We start from the raw sequence: 17,045 nt of genomic DNA on the forward strand, positions 1-17,045 counted from the left end.
AGTAACAGATTGTTATTAGTTAATATTGGTAAGTAAAAAAATAATTTCAGTGGTAGGTTCAAATTAGAACTAGTAACAACTTTTTACATAAATTTTGTTGTGAAAGTATTGCAAAAAATGTTGTGAACATAACACTTCTTATCGAAAAGTATAATTGTTGGTAAATTTTATATTATTTAATGAGTACAAATAAATCTATTTCTTACCTATTATGTAACAAGAGAATAATTGTCAATTTATATAAATTACATTTTCTATCCTCCCACTTTTCTTTTCAACCAAACAAAAGAGTTTTCCACCCTCTCACTTTTTCACTCCTCCAACCAAACAGACTCTTAGGGGTCCGTTTGGTTGGAGGAGTGGAAAAGTGGAAGGATGGAAAATATTTAGTTTTTCCTCGTGTGTGTTTGGTTGGAGGGATGGAAAAGTGGGAGGGTGGAAAACTATTTTGAGCAAAGGATAAGGTTTCTTCCTTCTTTTGCTTCTTTACCTTTACAAAATTTTGCCTAGTTATAGAGCTTCTTAGTATCCATGTAGGTTTCCTTTCCTCATTGATCCAAATACTTGTATTTCATTGAATGAAAGTGCTAAGCATGAAGCTTAGTCTTATTTTCAGATCTCGTTTGAGCAAACTTGTTGATAATGGATGCCTCAACTATGTATTCTCATTTATTGAGTGTGATTATTGTTGCAAAGGTGATTCTTTCTTTAAAATTATTTATGTTATCCCTTAATGAGGCAGTCCAAAGTAGTATGTATTGTTTTTATGGTCACAATTAGCCATAAGCTACAAGATTCTTAAAGTGCCAGTAGATTTGTATAGTAGCATACTTGTTTGAAACTCTTTATGAAATGCCATGCTTGCTCCTAGATGCATAAACATGTCAAGACCTCTTTGTGTATTTTAGTGTATTACATCAAAATATAAGCAATGTCAGAAACAATTGATTATCCCGTAGGAAATGATGTTATAGTTTCGCGCATTAAATTTGAAATATATTTTTTTAGCCTGAGTAATATATGAAATTTTGATCAGATGATAATTAAATAAATGGGTATGATCAAGTTATATACAGACAGCCTACAGAGGAATTACAGGATAAAACCTATTATTTTGCCAAGGGCCTTGTAGTTTAATTAGCATCTCCCATGCACAAAGTACTTAAGGATAGGAGGAAAATGGGTTCTCGTTGTGGGGTTAACATATTATAAATTACATAGATATTCTTTTTTTAACATATTTTAGTTACCTTGGTTGAATTGATCATTGAAACTTCACATTAGACTATGGACTATCTCATTGTTGATTTCCACACACAACACACAAGTTTATGTTCAATAAATGCCATATTCATTTGTGTGATTGTACTTGATGAAATGTGTTTTCACATGCTCAATCTTTGTTGATTCAAGCACAAAAAGATTTTTGAGTGTTTTAGGTGTTTTTGGAAAGTATTTTGTTCTAAAAAAACTGAAAATTTCAAAAATCATTTTTGCCCTGTTTTGGCAACTCAGTTGCGGGTAAGTTAAGTCGCATGCCACAATCGCGAGCACGCATGTCAATTTTGGCGACTTGTTCGCGAGTGGAAGGTCCAGTCGCGAGAGTTACACAGAGATTTTCGCGGCTCAGCTCGCGACTCCCTTGCGGGTAGACCTTCCAGTCGCGAAAAACACTTAGAAAATTTTTCAAAATTTTGTCTTTGAATGTTTTGGCGGCTTGACCTGGCGTCTTGTTGGCGACTCACTTCAGTCGTGAAAAACGCGTGTTTGGCAAAAACAGGGGCAGTTTTTAAATCTTTTTCAGTTTTCCCTCGAAGTTTTTGTGACTGTTCACTTACTCTCTCAATTGTTCTTACCCAAACACTTCGTGTCTCCATTTACAAACTCCATTGTTGCACTTGTTCACCTTCAAATCTTCAAAAAACAAGGTATGGGCTCTTATTCTCTCACCTCATATCTCTTATTTTGATCTTCATTTTTTGTGAATATTTGTATTGGTGTGTTTGATTTTTGTTATGGGTTTGTTTCGGTGTTTTTGGGATTGTTCTTGTTTGGATTATGTAAGAAATTGTTCCCATGCAAATTTTTGTTCAGTTGTTGGTTTCTTTTACCCATTCTGCTTGAACCTAATTCGTATGGGTCTTTTGTGATATCTGATCTTTCATTTGTGGTGAATCTGGTTTGTTGTCTCTGTCTGCTATGTGATTAAAGTAGCTCATGATTAGTTGCATTTAGCACCGTATCATGTCTTTTCATGTGGTGTATGCACTATTTGTGGGGCTGGTGTGTTTGCATAATATTGTCATTGCATAATATTGTCCTCATTACTCTCTGATTGTGTCCATACTATGTGGTATTTGTTTCTCCAGATTGCTCATTTTTATTTACTATGACATAATCCCTGATGTTTATAATTCTATCTATTGTGCTATCTGTTTGTTGTGGCCTCTTCTGCTTGATTACAGATGGCTCCCTCAATTCCGAAGAAGAAAACTCCTGCAAAGAAGGTTGAAAAACGATTGAAAATAGGTTATGATCTGTTTAGGTTTGTTCAACACTTTGAGAGATACAAAGATTCTTTCATGAAGGGAACCATAATTCAAGAGAGATTTGTGGATCTAGTGGACTTAAAGGACACATTTATTCCCACCTGTTTTGAGGGCAGAGGTTGGGAAAAGTTGTTAAGTGGATTACCAGGTGTGTGTGAGCCTCTGATAAGAGAATTTTACTCTAATGTGAAGATTAGGGAAGATGAGTTAGATTGTTGGGTACGAGGGCATGAATTCACTCTAGATGCCCATGATATTGATGAGGTCCTTGGTCTTGAGGGTTTAGAGGAGCATGAGCTTACCAACTACAAAGACAGGATGTTGTCTTTAGAAACTGTCCAAAACTGCATTGGTGGACAGAGAGAAGGGAAATGTCTCAATACCACAACTTTTCCAGTTGACATGAGGTGCCTCACCATCATCATGATGAACAACTTGTATCCTGTGAAGAAGCTCACTACAATCAACAATGCCAGAGCCATTTTTCTTATGGAACTCAAGGAGAAAACATTCATTGATATCAGCTCTCATATATTTGATACAATAATGGATGAGACCAGAACAACTTCCCGAGCTAAGCTGGTTTTTCCTAGCCTTCTCATGCGGATTTTCAGAGCAAAAGGAATTCCAATTCCTCAAGACCTCAGCCTAATGCCAACACCCTTAGCAATCAACAAGCAAACCATCATACAGATACAAGTCTGGCTTCCGGGCGATGTAGATGAAGAGGGGGCTGATCAAGAAGAAGGTGATCCAATGGATACTGAAGTAGAGGCTGCAGGACAGTCATCCACACCCAGAAGAAGAGCAAAGAGGAACAGGGCTTCTACCTCAACAGCTGCACCTCCAGATGCATTTCAGGTCATCCTGGAAAGACTTGATGGACTTAGAGATGTCTAGACAGTACAGTCTGAGAGGATGGCAGCCATGCAGGATCAGCTTGATATTCTCTCCGCAAAACTTGACAGCTTCACCACACATCATAGGCAGTGACCCTTTGGCCATTCCGGTCAAAAAGGGGGAGATGTTGAGGGGGAGCAGTCAAAAACACTTGAAACTCTGTTTATGTTTTTGATAATCTGTTGTTTATGGGTTTGATACATTGTGGTTTTAGTGCATGTTTGTTCCTAACTCTTAACACATGGTTGGTTTTGAAACTGGGTTTACTTTATATATATATTATTGATGTTATTCAGTATATATTGTGTTTTGTACCCATGTTGCTTATGTAAGCTTTTAGGGTTATGTTTTATACATATTTGTAGGCTTTATGGTCTGTACCATGCTTTATGCAGCCTTTTTATGCTTTGTTTAAATCAGTACTTCTATCTAAATGTCATGCATTTTCTTTTAAGTACTGTCACTCTTGTGCCCTTGTAGGATTGTTCCTAGATGCATATACTTAGTGTATTATGCATTGGTTGAGTGTTGGGCATACAAGTAACTTGCATTGTTCTTGTTTGCTTGTATGTTCAAGTGTTCATTCCAAGTGTGAATGAGCATTGTGTTCACTACCTTGTAGTGATTACTTGGTTGATCAAGCCATGGTTTGTCTCTTAACTCCATCTTTGCTTGATCACATATTGCCTGTTTCATACGCATTTCATGCTTTTCTGCATACAATGATCATGGTGTATTGTTGTGTTTCAGGAGTTTCATGTTCATATGATTCAAGTGCTTCACAGCTTCTAGAGTTAGGTGTGAGTGAGTTTTGCTCAACTGTTTCCAACTCACATGTTAAGTCTAGAGTATGTTTTAGGGTTTTGTCACGGAATAGCCAAAGGGGGAGATTGTAAGGTTGAATTTAATCAACCATTCTGTTGGCTTTATTCCGTATCAAATTTGCTTGTATTTCAGCATTTAGCAACCCTGTATTTAGGTGGGTTTGTTGTAAGGGTAGTGAGTGAGATAGAGTGTTGAATGCTCAAGAGTGTGCAAGCCGCCAGATGCAGCACACGTGCCTAGCATGCCAGAAGTTGAACCGTCTTGCTAGCTGGAGCATTACATGAGAAATAGGACAACTGGCCATTCGGTTATCTCGCGACTCAATCAAGTCGCGAGGCTAAGCCGCGAGCTAACCCTGTTTTGAAAAACCTGACTTTTCACATTCCTTTCTCACCCTAGTATATATATACCCCTTATACCCACAAATGAAAGAGAGCTTCCAAAGAGAATTTTGAAAGAGAAACCCTAGAGTAAAACAAGATTGATTCATCTACAATCTTTACATAAAAGTCTCTTCAAATTCCTCAACTCTCTTCCTCTCCATTGTCAAATCCTTGAGAGGCATTTTACCAAAACCTTGTTCTCACCATATTCATTATTGTGAGAGGGCTGTTTGGTGTTCTGGGAAGCAGTTAGGAAGGAACCAATCCACATTGGTTGATGCTATGGTCAAGTAGCGGAATCCGGGAAGCTAGAAAAGAAAAAGGTTCGGCACAACCTCGTTGGAGCAAGAAGCTTGGAGGGCTTAGGTGCACTGGGTAGATTAGGCTTGGAGGGTCTATTGCTGTTCATGTATCCCAACTACATTTTCTAGTGGATTGTTTACCGCTTAGAGGGCGGCGGAGAGGTTTTACGCCGAGGGCTTCGGTTTCCTCTTCAATAACACATCGCGTGTTGTCCTTGTGTTTGCATCTTCCTTCCCTTTTATCTTTGTCTTTTATTATTTGCTGTGGGTTGTGATTTTAATTTGGCTTAGATAGTTTTCCAATTCTGTTCTATAGCTTTTGTTCATTTTCTGCACACTAGTTGTTTGACATAAAGCTTGAATTGGTTAATTTGTAAATTGGGGGCCTAAACGTTCAAGGGTGTTTTATACACATATTGAACTCTCAAAATAAAATAAAATAATAAAACCTCACACAAAAATTGAAGATATACATTTTTGGATAAATTGGATCAGTGGAACCGTTCCCTAAACAGGCATAGTATTGTTGATGACAACTATGTCAATTTAAAATTTTATTATGAAAATAAAATGAAATATTGATCAACAAAGCAGATACAATAAGTTGATGACAAAAGTCATTGTCAAAAAATCACTACCTATAAATTATTGAAATAATATATATATATATATATATATATATATGAATACACAATAAAGAAATACAGGAGAAAAATGAGTTACCTTCAAAAGAATAATCCATGGTATAGTTGGGAATTCCAAACAGGTTTAGATACTGTAAAGACTAACGCAAAAATTCAAATGTTAAAACTTCCAAAAAGTCAAAAAAAAAAAAATTAACGAATTAGATGATATAGAGCCTAGAAATTATTGTAATTAATTACCATATGCAATTACAGAGAATAAAAGCAATTTTTCTCTTTCAATTTATTACATATTTTTTCTTTTAAAGTTGCAATGTCTATTGGATAGTATAGTATTTTGTGTTTCAATTTATCACTTTTGTTCTTTTTATTTATTATTTAATGATCATCATTGAATAGTATCTTGAATAATTGTTGCATAAAGTAAACAACATAATTATCATCATTGAATAGTGTATATATGTGTGTGTGTTCTTTAAAATCTCAAATTCAATAGCTGTGGGTTTTTTTTTTTTTTTTTAATTATAATTTTCTTGGAATTAGAGTTTTGGAGTTAGAGATGTTGATGGGCTAAGATTCCGATGGGAGACCCCAAGCCTTATCGGAGGGGATGAAGTAGCAGGCCTCACGTCTTTTATTTAGGGCATTTGAAGTTTTAACTTTGAAGTGGCTTTGCAGCAAGTGTACTCATTTTGATTTTTAATATTTTTATATTAAAACAAAAACTTTGAAATTTACAATAGTGAAATATATATATAGAATCATAGATAGAGATATGTTTTGCTTCCACACATAAATACCTCTTAAGTTAAAAACTTTTCTCTGAAGAACCTACCATGTATGCATTATTTTCCCTATACATTGGTGATACAAGTTGAATGATCACTTATTAGTGCTTGTTGCTACTTTTGTAGCTCAATTTAAACTTAAAAATGGTTGGCTCCTCTTGTAGTACGTTATCTTACACATAGTAGCCTATGTTAGAATTTTTTTTCCTAGTTGATATTTACAAATAGAAGGAATAATGCTACACAAGTATAAAAACAATCTGCTTTTCATGATAAGTTGAACAACCAAATCAAGATTTTTGCAATTCATGTTTAGAGTTATTAGAATGATGGAAAAGGTGGTTATTTTGATAATTATAATAAAGAATGATATGAAACATAAAAAACTTATGCAACATCGGTGAACTAATAGAAAAACAATGATCTCCTAGGGAAAGAAAATAAAAAGGATCCTCATTTTTGTTGACAAATGCATACCCATCTCAGGTGTAATATTTCCTTGCTTACAATACAATGATTCATTAAACAACAAATCACTTTCTTTCTTTTATGAGCCATGTAAATGAGATTGATGCTTATTGAAGCCTCTTTAATTGTCAAAAATCAACTGATATTCCTTCATGTTCTATTTACATGGTTTCTCAAATTATTTATGATCACATCTACTAGCCCATATGCTAAAGTTTCCAAAGAACCTTTGGCAAAAACCACTACAATCAAGAATATTAGGTCAAATAAGTAGATTTGCTGCACAAATATTAGTGTGGGATATCATTTTTAACTAGTGTAGGTTTCTTTAAAAAAAATACTCGCAGTTTTGATATTTTCCTCTCTCCTCTTTTGTTGTAGGTGATAAATCAGATATCTTGAGTAATTTTATCCTCGGTCGCACATATATATGGAGAATGTATTACAAAGGTTGTGTTCATCTAGTTTGACCTTTTTTATTTTCGATTACTATAAGACTTAATATGTCTTTAATACATCAAAAAATCTCTAAAGTCACTCTCACTTTAGTAGAAACATGTAAGTAGGTGTTGTGGTCTACATTACAGGTTATGAACACATTTTGAATTGCATTTGGTCATGTTCCTTGGAGGAGAGGGGGTAGTTTTTTAAGTTTCATTGATTTTATAGATCTTTTAACTTTGAACATGGAGACAGAGTATTTTGAGGATCCATGATGATCCTTGTAGAAAGAAGAATAATTTGGTTGGAAGTTGGAATTACTACATATTTCCTTCTTTGTCATTCAGCTTTACGCACAAGCTTCTTGGCTATTGCTATTTGTTGTAATGGATAAAATGGAAAAAAAAAAATTATTAAGATTGTGCAAAAATCATAATTGTTCTTGACAAAAAGATGCATTGAAAGTTGTAATTTGTTGACTGCATTCATCAAGTTTTTATTGTTTTAAGGTCAATTAAGGTTTCCAATTAACACTTACCCAATTTTTTTTAACTTATATTAGATATAAATTATCACGTGATTTTATTAATGTAATATACTAACAAATGGAAAAGGTTTGGCTCCAAATATGTTTAGAGTCAAACTTTGTCCCTAACAAAAATATCCTCACCTTATTAAGTAATTTACACGTAAAAATTAATTTAAAATAAAATGACATCATGCCTACCCTTAAATTAATAGAGATCATGAAATGAAACCCTTTTATTTTGAGACAAATGAAAATGATCATTTTTCCATTTGACATACTACAAGAAATCTCGATGTCACATTATTTTATGATGGAAGCCATGAATGTGGCTTGGACTCCTTATTCATCCATTAGGTCAGACATTCCATGTCAAGCCATAACTACTTAGCTTTTTCTCAGTTATCTGATCAATTCGTTTTGCCATCGCAGGTGTAAGATGATTTTTCCAGTCTCCAACCTTACCTTTCCTAAAATACATATTGTTTTTGAACTCGTATGTGTTGACTTCATCTTTCTTGATTCCAACCTTCAATGTCATCACTCCATTTTTATTTACCTCTAAATTGGACATATTTTCAAAACTGCATAAATCTATAATCTTTTGCACCATACCTTGATCTTCTTCCTCCAAAGAGAAAGGATAACCAATAAATTGAGCTAATTTCTTTACCCAATATACAGTTTCATTAGTCAAATCTTCATACTTAATAAACAATATCCTCTCTGGTGATTCCAAACTTGCTCTCCAATACCCTAATATATGATCCCAAAATGGTCCACAAGAAAGTAATCCTTGACAAAATGACTCAAGTACATCCTCCTCAAGTACATCCTTCTCTCTGGTGATTCCAAGCTCGCTCTCAATTACCCTAGTAACATTCCTGTTGTAAAAGTGCCATATAGACACAAATACATCCTTTGGATCCCTGCATAAATAAACAATTTTACAACTAGAATTTATAATGGATTTTGGTAGGGAAGTGTAGGGAATGTGTGTAGACACAAGTGGAACATCTAGACTCAATCTTTGTTGGCTTGAGCGAATATTAAACTCAATAAAGGGTACACAATCATGTGACAGTCTTGAGAGTAAAGGATTCGTAGGCTCGCTTTCATAGGATCGTGTCATTATGGCAAAAGCCAATGCTTTAAGCCAAGTTGTGCCACATTTTGGAAAACTACTCAAAATCACTTGGTTGGGTTGAGGCTTGAAATGTTCTTGAGCAAACAACATTCCTGGTAGATGCAATAAAGGGTACCAAAAACCTTCATACTGGTAGAAATCTATCGACCAAGAACCCTTTTTTATTGGGATGGTTGGCAAGATCTGTTTGAATTTATTTTCAAGTTCTAGATCAAACATATACTCTTCTTTCTCAATACTTTTTGGAGCAGAGTTCATTTTGGAGGAAGAGGATTCCATTGGTAGAAAATAAAACTAGCTTGATCTAGTGTAAGTGACATGTATGCATGGAGGGGGAAGAACACCATTATATATAGGTAAATTACAAGGAGAGTTCATCATTTTAAGCCACTCATTTTAACTATGGAAAACCTCATCTTTCGTCCTATCAACTCAAATAAACATAGCATTAAAGCAAAAATAGTCATCTCAAAGTTAGGCTCCGTGTTTTTCTGTCACAATTTTAAACTTAAACACATGATAACCAAAAATGGTTATTGAAGCAAATTTTGACAGCCAAGAATCATCATTTTAAGTCCTTCATTTTAACTATGAAAAACATTTATTTAATCTTTTTCCTTTTTCATTATTCCTCTTTTCACCGCAAAAAAACATAACATCAAAGCAAAGATAGTCATCTTAAAGATATGCTTCATGCTTATCTGCCACAACTATACACCTAAACACATCATAGTCAGAAATGGTGATTGAAGCAAATTTTGAAAGCCAAAAAATGACGAGAGACCACTGGATTAGGATAATAATAGTTTACCACCATCATTGTAATAGAGACAAGGAAGAGCTATAAATTTGGTTTCTAATTTCAACCATACAAAAATTTAGAAAAAGTCTTGACTGATAATGGGCTTGGGCCATTATTGACAATACCTATTGAAGGCCTATTCTAAAGGGAACCGAAACATATATGGACTTGGGTATAAAAATAGATTAAGATTTTAACACAAAGTCACGCTACAATTTTTACTTAAAAGTCATGATAACTTTTAAAAGAGTGTACAATATGTTAATACACACAACACAGTCTCTTACGCAATCTATCTATAATTCTATGGTATATATTCGTGCAGGATGAAAAAAAATCATATTCTTCATGGATGAAAAGATTGAAAGAGAAGTACCAAAAACTAAAAGAAATGAAAAGTAAGTATAATGGAAAATTTTAACACATTTTTAAAAAAAAAAATCTAATATGATGCCAAATTAAAATTACATGTCCATCCAATATCTTTTAGATTTGTAGTGGCAGTTGATATTGTGGCAACAGTTTTCCATACTTATAAGAAATAGATGTTTTTGACAGCATAATATCCTCGTGTAACTTTATGACCATCTTCACGTAGACGTATTAGATATATAATGAATCTAATGTCGTATACTACAATGCAGATTGATTGGGTCTGAGGCAAGTACTAATGAAGAACAGTATGTTGATGGCAAAATGAAGAACGATGAAGGAAAATGACGAAGATAAATAAGAATCTAATTTGGATAAAAAGAATCTTTATTACAAGAGGATTTTTTTTTTTTTTTTGTGTTTTGTGTTTTGTCATTTTATTTTAAACTAACTTGGTTCAAAATTTTGAAATTTTTGATTAGATGATACATGTGACGCAAAATTAGACTCTAATTGAATTTCAATTTAAAATCTAATTGGATTTTCTCTCAGCTTTACTTACTAATATATATATATATATAGATGATTTATAAACTTGAATTGTTTTTAGTTAAAAAAAAAAAAGGCTCATAAATTAAACTCTAATTTTTACACATGTCGCAAAATTAAACTCTAATTAAAATCCAATTTTTACATTGAATTAACTCACTTGGTACAAAAATTTAAAAACTTAGATTAGATGGGACACGTGGTGCAAAATTAAACTCTATTCATGAATGCAATGAAGCAAGCTACTTGCCTCAGGTAGCTAGTTGACTGTAGGTTTAGAGCACGCTACGATAGATTCTAACTAATTCTCTCTCTTCAGCGAGGTTTGAACTCCGCATGGTGGGAAGGCCTTTTGCGATTCGCATCTTCCCTTCCAACAAAGAAAGTGAAGGAGAGCGGATAGCAAGTTGGAGGACGCTGCAGAACCGCGTGATTGATCCATCTACGCTATTCCCGCAAGGTGGAAAGCCTTCAGAGCCTCAGTACCTACCATTATATTGAATAAAATGAAAGCTGACTAGCAATTGCTTGTTTTTCTTGGGCTTGCTTTGATGATGGGTAGGTGTGTTTTGGCCCTTCTGTGGGTTTCCATTGAGGAAAGTAGGCTTGACAAGCCAAAGTCTTCATTTGTAGGACTTTCTTTGATGGTTCATGTAATTGGATTTTCTCTCAGTTTTACCCATTATTATATATATAGAATGGTAGCCAACAATGTGGGCCTGTGGACAAGGTTATCAATTCCGTACCGTACCGGCCGGAATATATCGTACCGGCCAGCAATCCGGTACACTCGACCCCTCTGTTTCATGCCGGGAAAAATATCGGCCGTACCGGCCTCGTACCGGCCAATACCAGTCGGTACCAGGCGTACTGGCCGGTACAGAAAAAAGTTTTTTTTTTTTTTTTTTTTTTTTTTTTTTTTTTTTAAGTTTTGTAATTTTTGAATTTTTGTTAGGACAGAATGGTAACTTATTTGTATTAACTTATTAGTATTATTTGTTTTCTTAGTATGCAATTGTAACTTTTAAGCTTTCTATTTTATTTTTTTTATTTTTTTTCCCTTTTAATTGATACTAAAGTCTAAAACCATGAATAATTAGTTCTGAATTGAGGAAATGTTTTATGGTAAACTTTTATATTTATTATAATATATATATACACAGACACATACATACATACATACATATATATATATATATATATATATATTTATAAATATAAAAAATAGCGGTAAACCTGAAACGGTACACAGGTATTGACCGGTATCCGAAATATATCGTACCGGTACGGCCTCCGGTACGGTATTGACATCCTTGCCTGTGGACCATTATTTCTGTCATTCTGGCTTAATGGTCTTTACTTTACTACTTTCTTTCTCCACCTTTTTCATATTGTTGAGTTTCTTCTGCCATTAGGTCCTTTTGTCAAAATTGGCCATCAACAATATGTAACAGCATTTTTGTGGATGACAACCTTTAATCTCCTCAAAATGGAAATGATTCATGCATCATTTTTAGGATGATGATTTGTGCACACATAATTTGGAATAAGGAAGTATATTAATTAGAAAAGTACAATTTACATGCATCAAGAGTTTCTTCTCATGTTTGTCAAGGCATATCCATTATTTTCAACATAAAAAATGGAGGATGTCTAAACACAATAGAAAGGACTCTTGGTGTCAAGGCATATCCATTATTTTGAATAACTACTTATAATAGCTACTTATTGGCTAGTAAACCCGATAATGTAACATTTGAGTACTTTTTTTTTTTACTAAAATGTTGTCAAATGAATTGTTTATGTCCATTTGGTAGATCACAATATTTTATATATGTGTAAAAAGACACCCTTAAAAACCAGTTTGCAATGAAAAGGTGCCTAAGAGTTTATATACATTATGGTTAAACTTATACTTAATCCATGTGGGATACTAAGATAGTAACATCATCTTCCTCAAAAACTATATGTTAGAAATATGAATGAAACTGAACATTCTCTAAATCTTTGAAGTAACATGTGTAGGACATTGAAATGGGTGATAGATCTACCCTTGGTTAGGGAGAATTGTCCTTGTAAAATGACTCCTTAACCTTTGTTGATGCCTACTTTGGCAAGGAGGCCCAATAATAGGAAGAAGCCCAACAATATGAGAGATGAAAGTTCAAAAACGTGTACAAAAACACTTTTGAACGTTTAGACCCCCAAAAACCAATTTAATCAACACATGCAATATGTTAAACAACTAGTGTGCGGAAACTTAACATATGCTATAACAAGGAATTGATTAAACATCTATCTAAGCCACATCAAAATAAACCACAGCAGATTAATGTAAAGACAGAGATAGAGAGGAAGGAAGATGCAAACACAGCGATAACACCAGATATGTTATCGAAGAGGAAACCGAAGAACTCGGCGAAAAGCCTCTCCGCCGCCCTCCAAGCGGTAATCAATCCACTAGAAAATACAGTTGGGATACAAGGACAGCAATAGACCCTCCAAGCCTAATCTACCCAATGCACCTAAGCCCTCCAAGCTTCTTGCTCCAACGAGGTTGCGCCGAACCTTTTTCTTTTCTAGCTTTCCGGATTCCGCTACTACACCGTAGCATCAACCAATGAATATTGGTTCCTTCCTAACTGCTTCCCAGAACTCCAAACGACTGTCTCACAGAGATGATAATGGTGAGAACCAGGTTTGGTATAATGGCCTCTCAAGGATTTGACAATGGAGAGGAAGAGAGTGAGGGATTTTGATGAGACTCTAAGGTAGAGATTGTGGGTAAAACAATCTGGTTTTTCTTTAGGGTTTCTCTCTCAAAATTCTCTCTGGAAGCTCTCTTTCAATCGTGGGTTAAAAGGGTATTTATACTGAAGAGGAGTGGAATGCGAAACGTCAGGTTTTTCCAAAACAGGGGTGGCTCGCGGCTTGACCTCGCGGCTTGACTAAGTCGCGAGTTCCAGTCACGAGTTAACCGTATGGCCAGTTGTCCTGTTTTGTCCTGTAGTGCTCCAGCTAGCATGACTGTTCATCTTCCAGCATGCTTGGTACGTGTGCATCGTCTGGCGGGTTGAAGCCGCGAGTCCAGTCGCGAGTCCCAGCCGCGACACTCTGTTTTCTTGCACACTCTTGAGCAATCTTCACACTATCTCACTCACTACCCTTACAACAATCCCACCTAAATACAGGGTTACTAAATGCTGAATTACAAGCAAATTTGGCACGGAATAAAGCCAATTAGATGGTTGAATAAATTCAACCTTACAATCTCCCCCTTTAGCTATTCCGTGACAAAACCCTAAAACAGACTCTAGACTTAACATGTGAGTTGGGAACAGTTGATCAAAACTCACTCACAACTAATTCTAGAAGCTGTGAAGCACTTGAATCATATGAACATAAACTCCTGAAACACAACAATACACCATGATCATTGTAAGCAGAAAATTATAAATGCATATGAAACAGGCAAAAAGAGATCAAGCATAAGATGGAGTTAATGAACAAACCATGGCTTGATCAACCAAGTGAACACCACAAGGTAGTGATCACAGTGTTCATTCACACTTGGAATGAACACAAGGACATACAAGCTAACAAGCACAAAGCAAGACACTTGTATGTTCAACACTCAACCAATGCATAGCTCACATGGCATATGCATCTAGGAACAATCCTACAAGGGCACAAGAGTGACAGTACATAAACCACAATGCAGAACATTTAGATTTAAAATACTGATTTCACATAGCATAAAGGCTGCACTTAAGCATGGTACATACCACAAGGCCTACAAACTATGCATAAAACATAAACCCTCAAAGCTTACAAAAGCATATGGGTACAAACCAACAAATACCTGAATAACATCATTAAACATATATAAAAGTTTATCCAAGAGTATATGAAAAGATTTAGAAACAGTTATACACCAAAACCCAGTGTATTAAAACCAAAATAACCATAAGTTTTGAAGATAAGACGAAAAACAAAAAAAATGTGTGTGTGTGTACTCCCCCTATCACTATGCACACTTCCCTTTGAACTTTTCTCCCCCTTACTGAATGCTCTCCCCCTTTTTGTCACGAATAGCTAAAGACTCTCGTCCAACTTTCGTTGAATCTCATCTAGCTGATTCTCCATAGTCTCGAGTCGCATTTGGACATGGTTGTTTGTGGAGTAGAGAAGTGCCACAAGCTCATCAACCCGTTTCTGAATATGCTCAAGAACACTGCCAACTCTGTCAGTAGGAGAAGCAGTTTGTGCTTGCGGAATACCAGCCGGTGAAGCTTCAGGAACATCACGAGATGCAGATGTGGTATGTGCAGGTGTCTCTGAGTCAGGAGCAAATGAAGGACCCGGAGAGATGTGAGCATGTCTTAGTGATTTGGAGGAGTGACTTCTGCTCGCTTGAAGAGTCAACAAAGAAATGGGACGTTGACGAGTCAACATTTTACCATCCGCAGGAGGAGTAATGCCAGCACTAAGGATGAGTTTCATGACGAGACTGCAAAATGGAATGATTCCTCGAGCTGTAGATCGACAAGCGGTCTTCCTCAAGTTGTAGTAGATGTGAGCACATATATCAATGGGGGCTCCGGTAATGAGATCACACAGAAATATAGCTCTCCCAAGATTGATGAATGTAGTGTTGGACAGTGGGTAGAGATTGGTGAACATGATCAACTTCAGTGTGGTCAACTCAGGTGCAAACTTTGCGGTGCTGATGGAAGTTCCTGCACTAGACACCTCATGATCGTGTCCTAGGATCTGTAGAATTTCCCCAACCTCTGGATTTCGTTCATCATAGGGAGTTAAGTTCACATTCTGAGGTCTGGTGATGCCAAGGAGATCTGCGATGGAGTCTGGGGTAACATTAAACTCTGTTCCTCTGACCCAGAAAATGAGGATAGGTCCAAGATCAGATGCATTGGAGAAGCATTCCTTGACCAGCTCATCCATTGGATCATCAAAGTTTCCGAACAAGTTTGCCCAGTCTCGTTTCTCAAAGATTCGAGGGATGAAAGTAGTCCCTAAGGTGTTGAACTCTACTACCCGCTCTACTATAGTTGTTGACTTGTCAAACACATTTGAGTAGGCGTGTGAGTTCAGGGGAACTCTGAATCTATCCTCATTGGGATCTTGAGATGCTTGAGATGAAAGACGAGTCCTTTTAGCAACTGGGGTTGCTGGTTCGTCAGAAACAATGTCTTTACCCCTGGAAGATCGACGAGACATCTGCAAGAGAACAGGCCAACAGAAAAGAACCAAGCAACAATACCCCACAAAAGATTGTCAACAAGATTCAGTATAAACAATATTTCGATATAAAAACCCAGACTGAATATTGTGCAGACCCAACCAATCCTTCCAACAAAAGACACACAAACTAATACGTGCATCAAACTTGGTGAAAGTGCACCAAGACAAAGAAGGACGTCACAACTGTCATTAAGACAGGTTAACATGACCATGATATGCAATCAAACAAATATGAACATTTAGAACAGATAACGTAAATCACTCCATCAGAGACATGAACAAGGGAAAATATTTCAATCATGAAGAAACCAAACATCCACACATGAGCACGTGTTTGAGAGACAAACAGTATGTTATCATATCAACTCAGAAACCAAAACTAAACACCAACATCAATAATCAGGCAAATGTAATGAGTAAGTCACATAGACACCAAACCCATTTCAGAAAAGATTCTCAGATTCAATAATAAGCAAAAATCAGAACAATGAAAAACACATTGTGATTGCTCAGCATGAAAACAGGTGAGAACAATGTCAAACAAGACACTCCATACCCATTACACAAAGAGATAAGTAAAACGAATGCAATACCAGTCCAAACAGCAACAGAAATATGCAGGAAAAAGAAAATGAGATAGAGAAGACAAAACCCATACCTTTTCTTGATGATTTGGAGAAGAAATGAAGCACCAAAGGGTTTTGAAAAATGGATTCACGAAGAGTTTTGGGAGGAAACAACAGTTTTAAAAGAAAATGGACAGTTACAAAAGTTCGAGGGAAAACTGAAAGAGGTTTAAAAACTGCTCCTGTTTCTGCAAAACACGCGATTTTCGCGACTGGTTCAAGTCGCCACAAAGTCGCCAGCTCAAGCCGCCAAAGCACTCAAGAGGAAAATTTTGAAAAATTTTTCTAAGTGTTTTTCGAGACTGGAAGGTCTACCCGCGAGTGAGTCGCGAGCTGAGCCGCGAAAATCTCTGAGTGAATCTCGCGACTGGACCTTCCACTCGCGAACAAGTCGCCAAAACTGACCAGCGAAGATGCGACTGAGGCTCGCGACTTGACACACCCGCGACTGAGCCGCC

The 17,045-nt window shown here is 36.0% G+C and overlaps 1 protein-coding gene across 1 annotated transcript; it reads right to left on the bottom strand.

The window, feature by feature from the left end:
* Positions 1–8,184: 8,184 nt before the first annotated feature.
* Positions 8,185–9,252, bottom strand: LOC126699689 (flavonol sulfotransferase-like). The gene has a single exon (XM_050397639.1). It carries the CDS (start codon positions 9,250–9,252, stop codon positions 8,185–8,187), a length of 1,068 nt encoding a protein of 355 aa, XP_050253596.1.
* Positions 9,253–17,045: the final 7,793 nt, after the last annotated feature.

The sequence above is a fragment of the Quercus robur genome, chromosome 9 (genome assembly GCF_932294415.1).
Source record: "Quercus robur chromosome 9, dhQueRobu3.1, whole genome shotgun sequence".
Classification (NCBI taxonomy): domain Eukaryota; kingdom Viridiplantae; phylum Streptophyta; class Magnoliopsida; order Fagales; family Fagaceae; genus Quercus; species Quercus robur.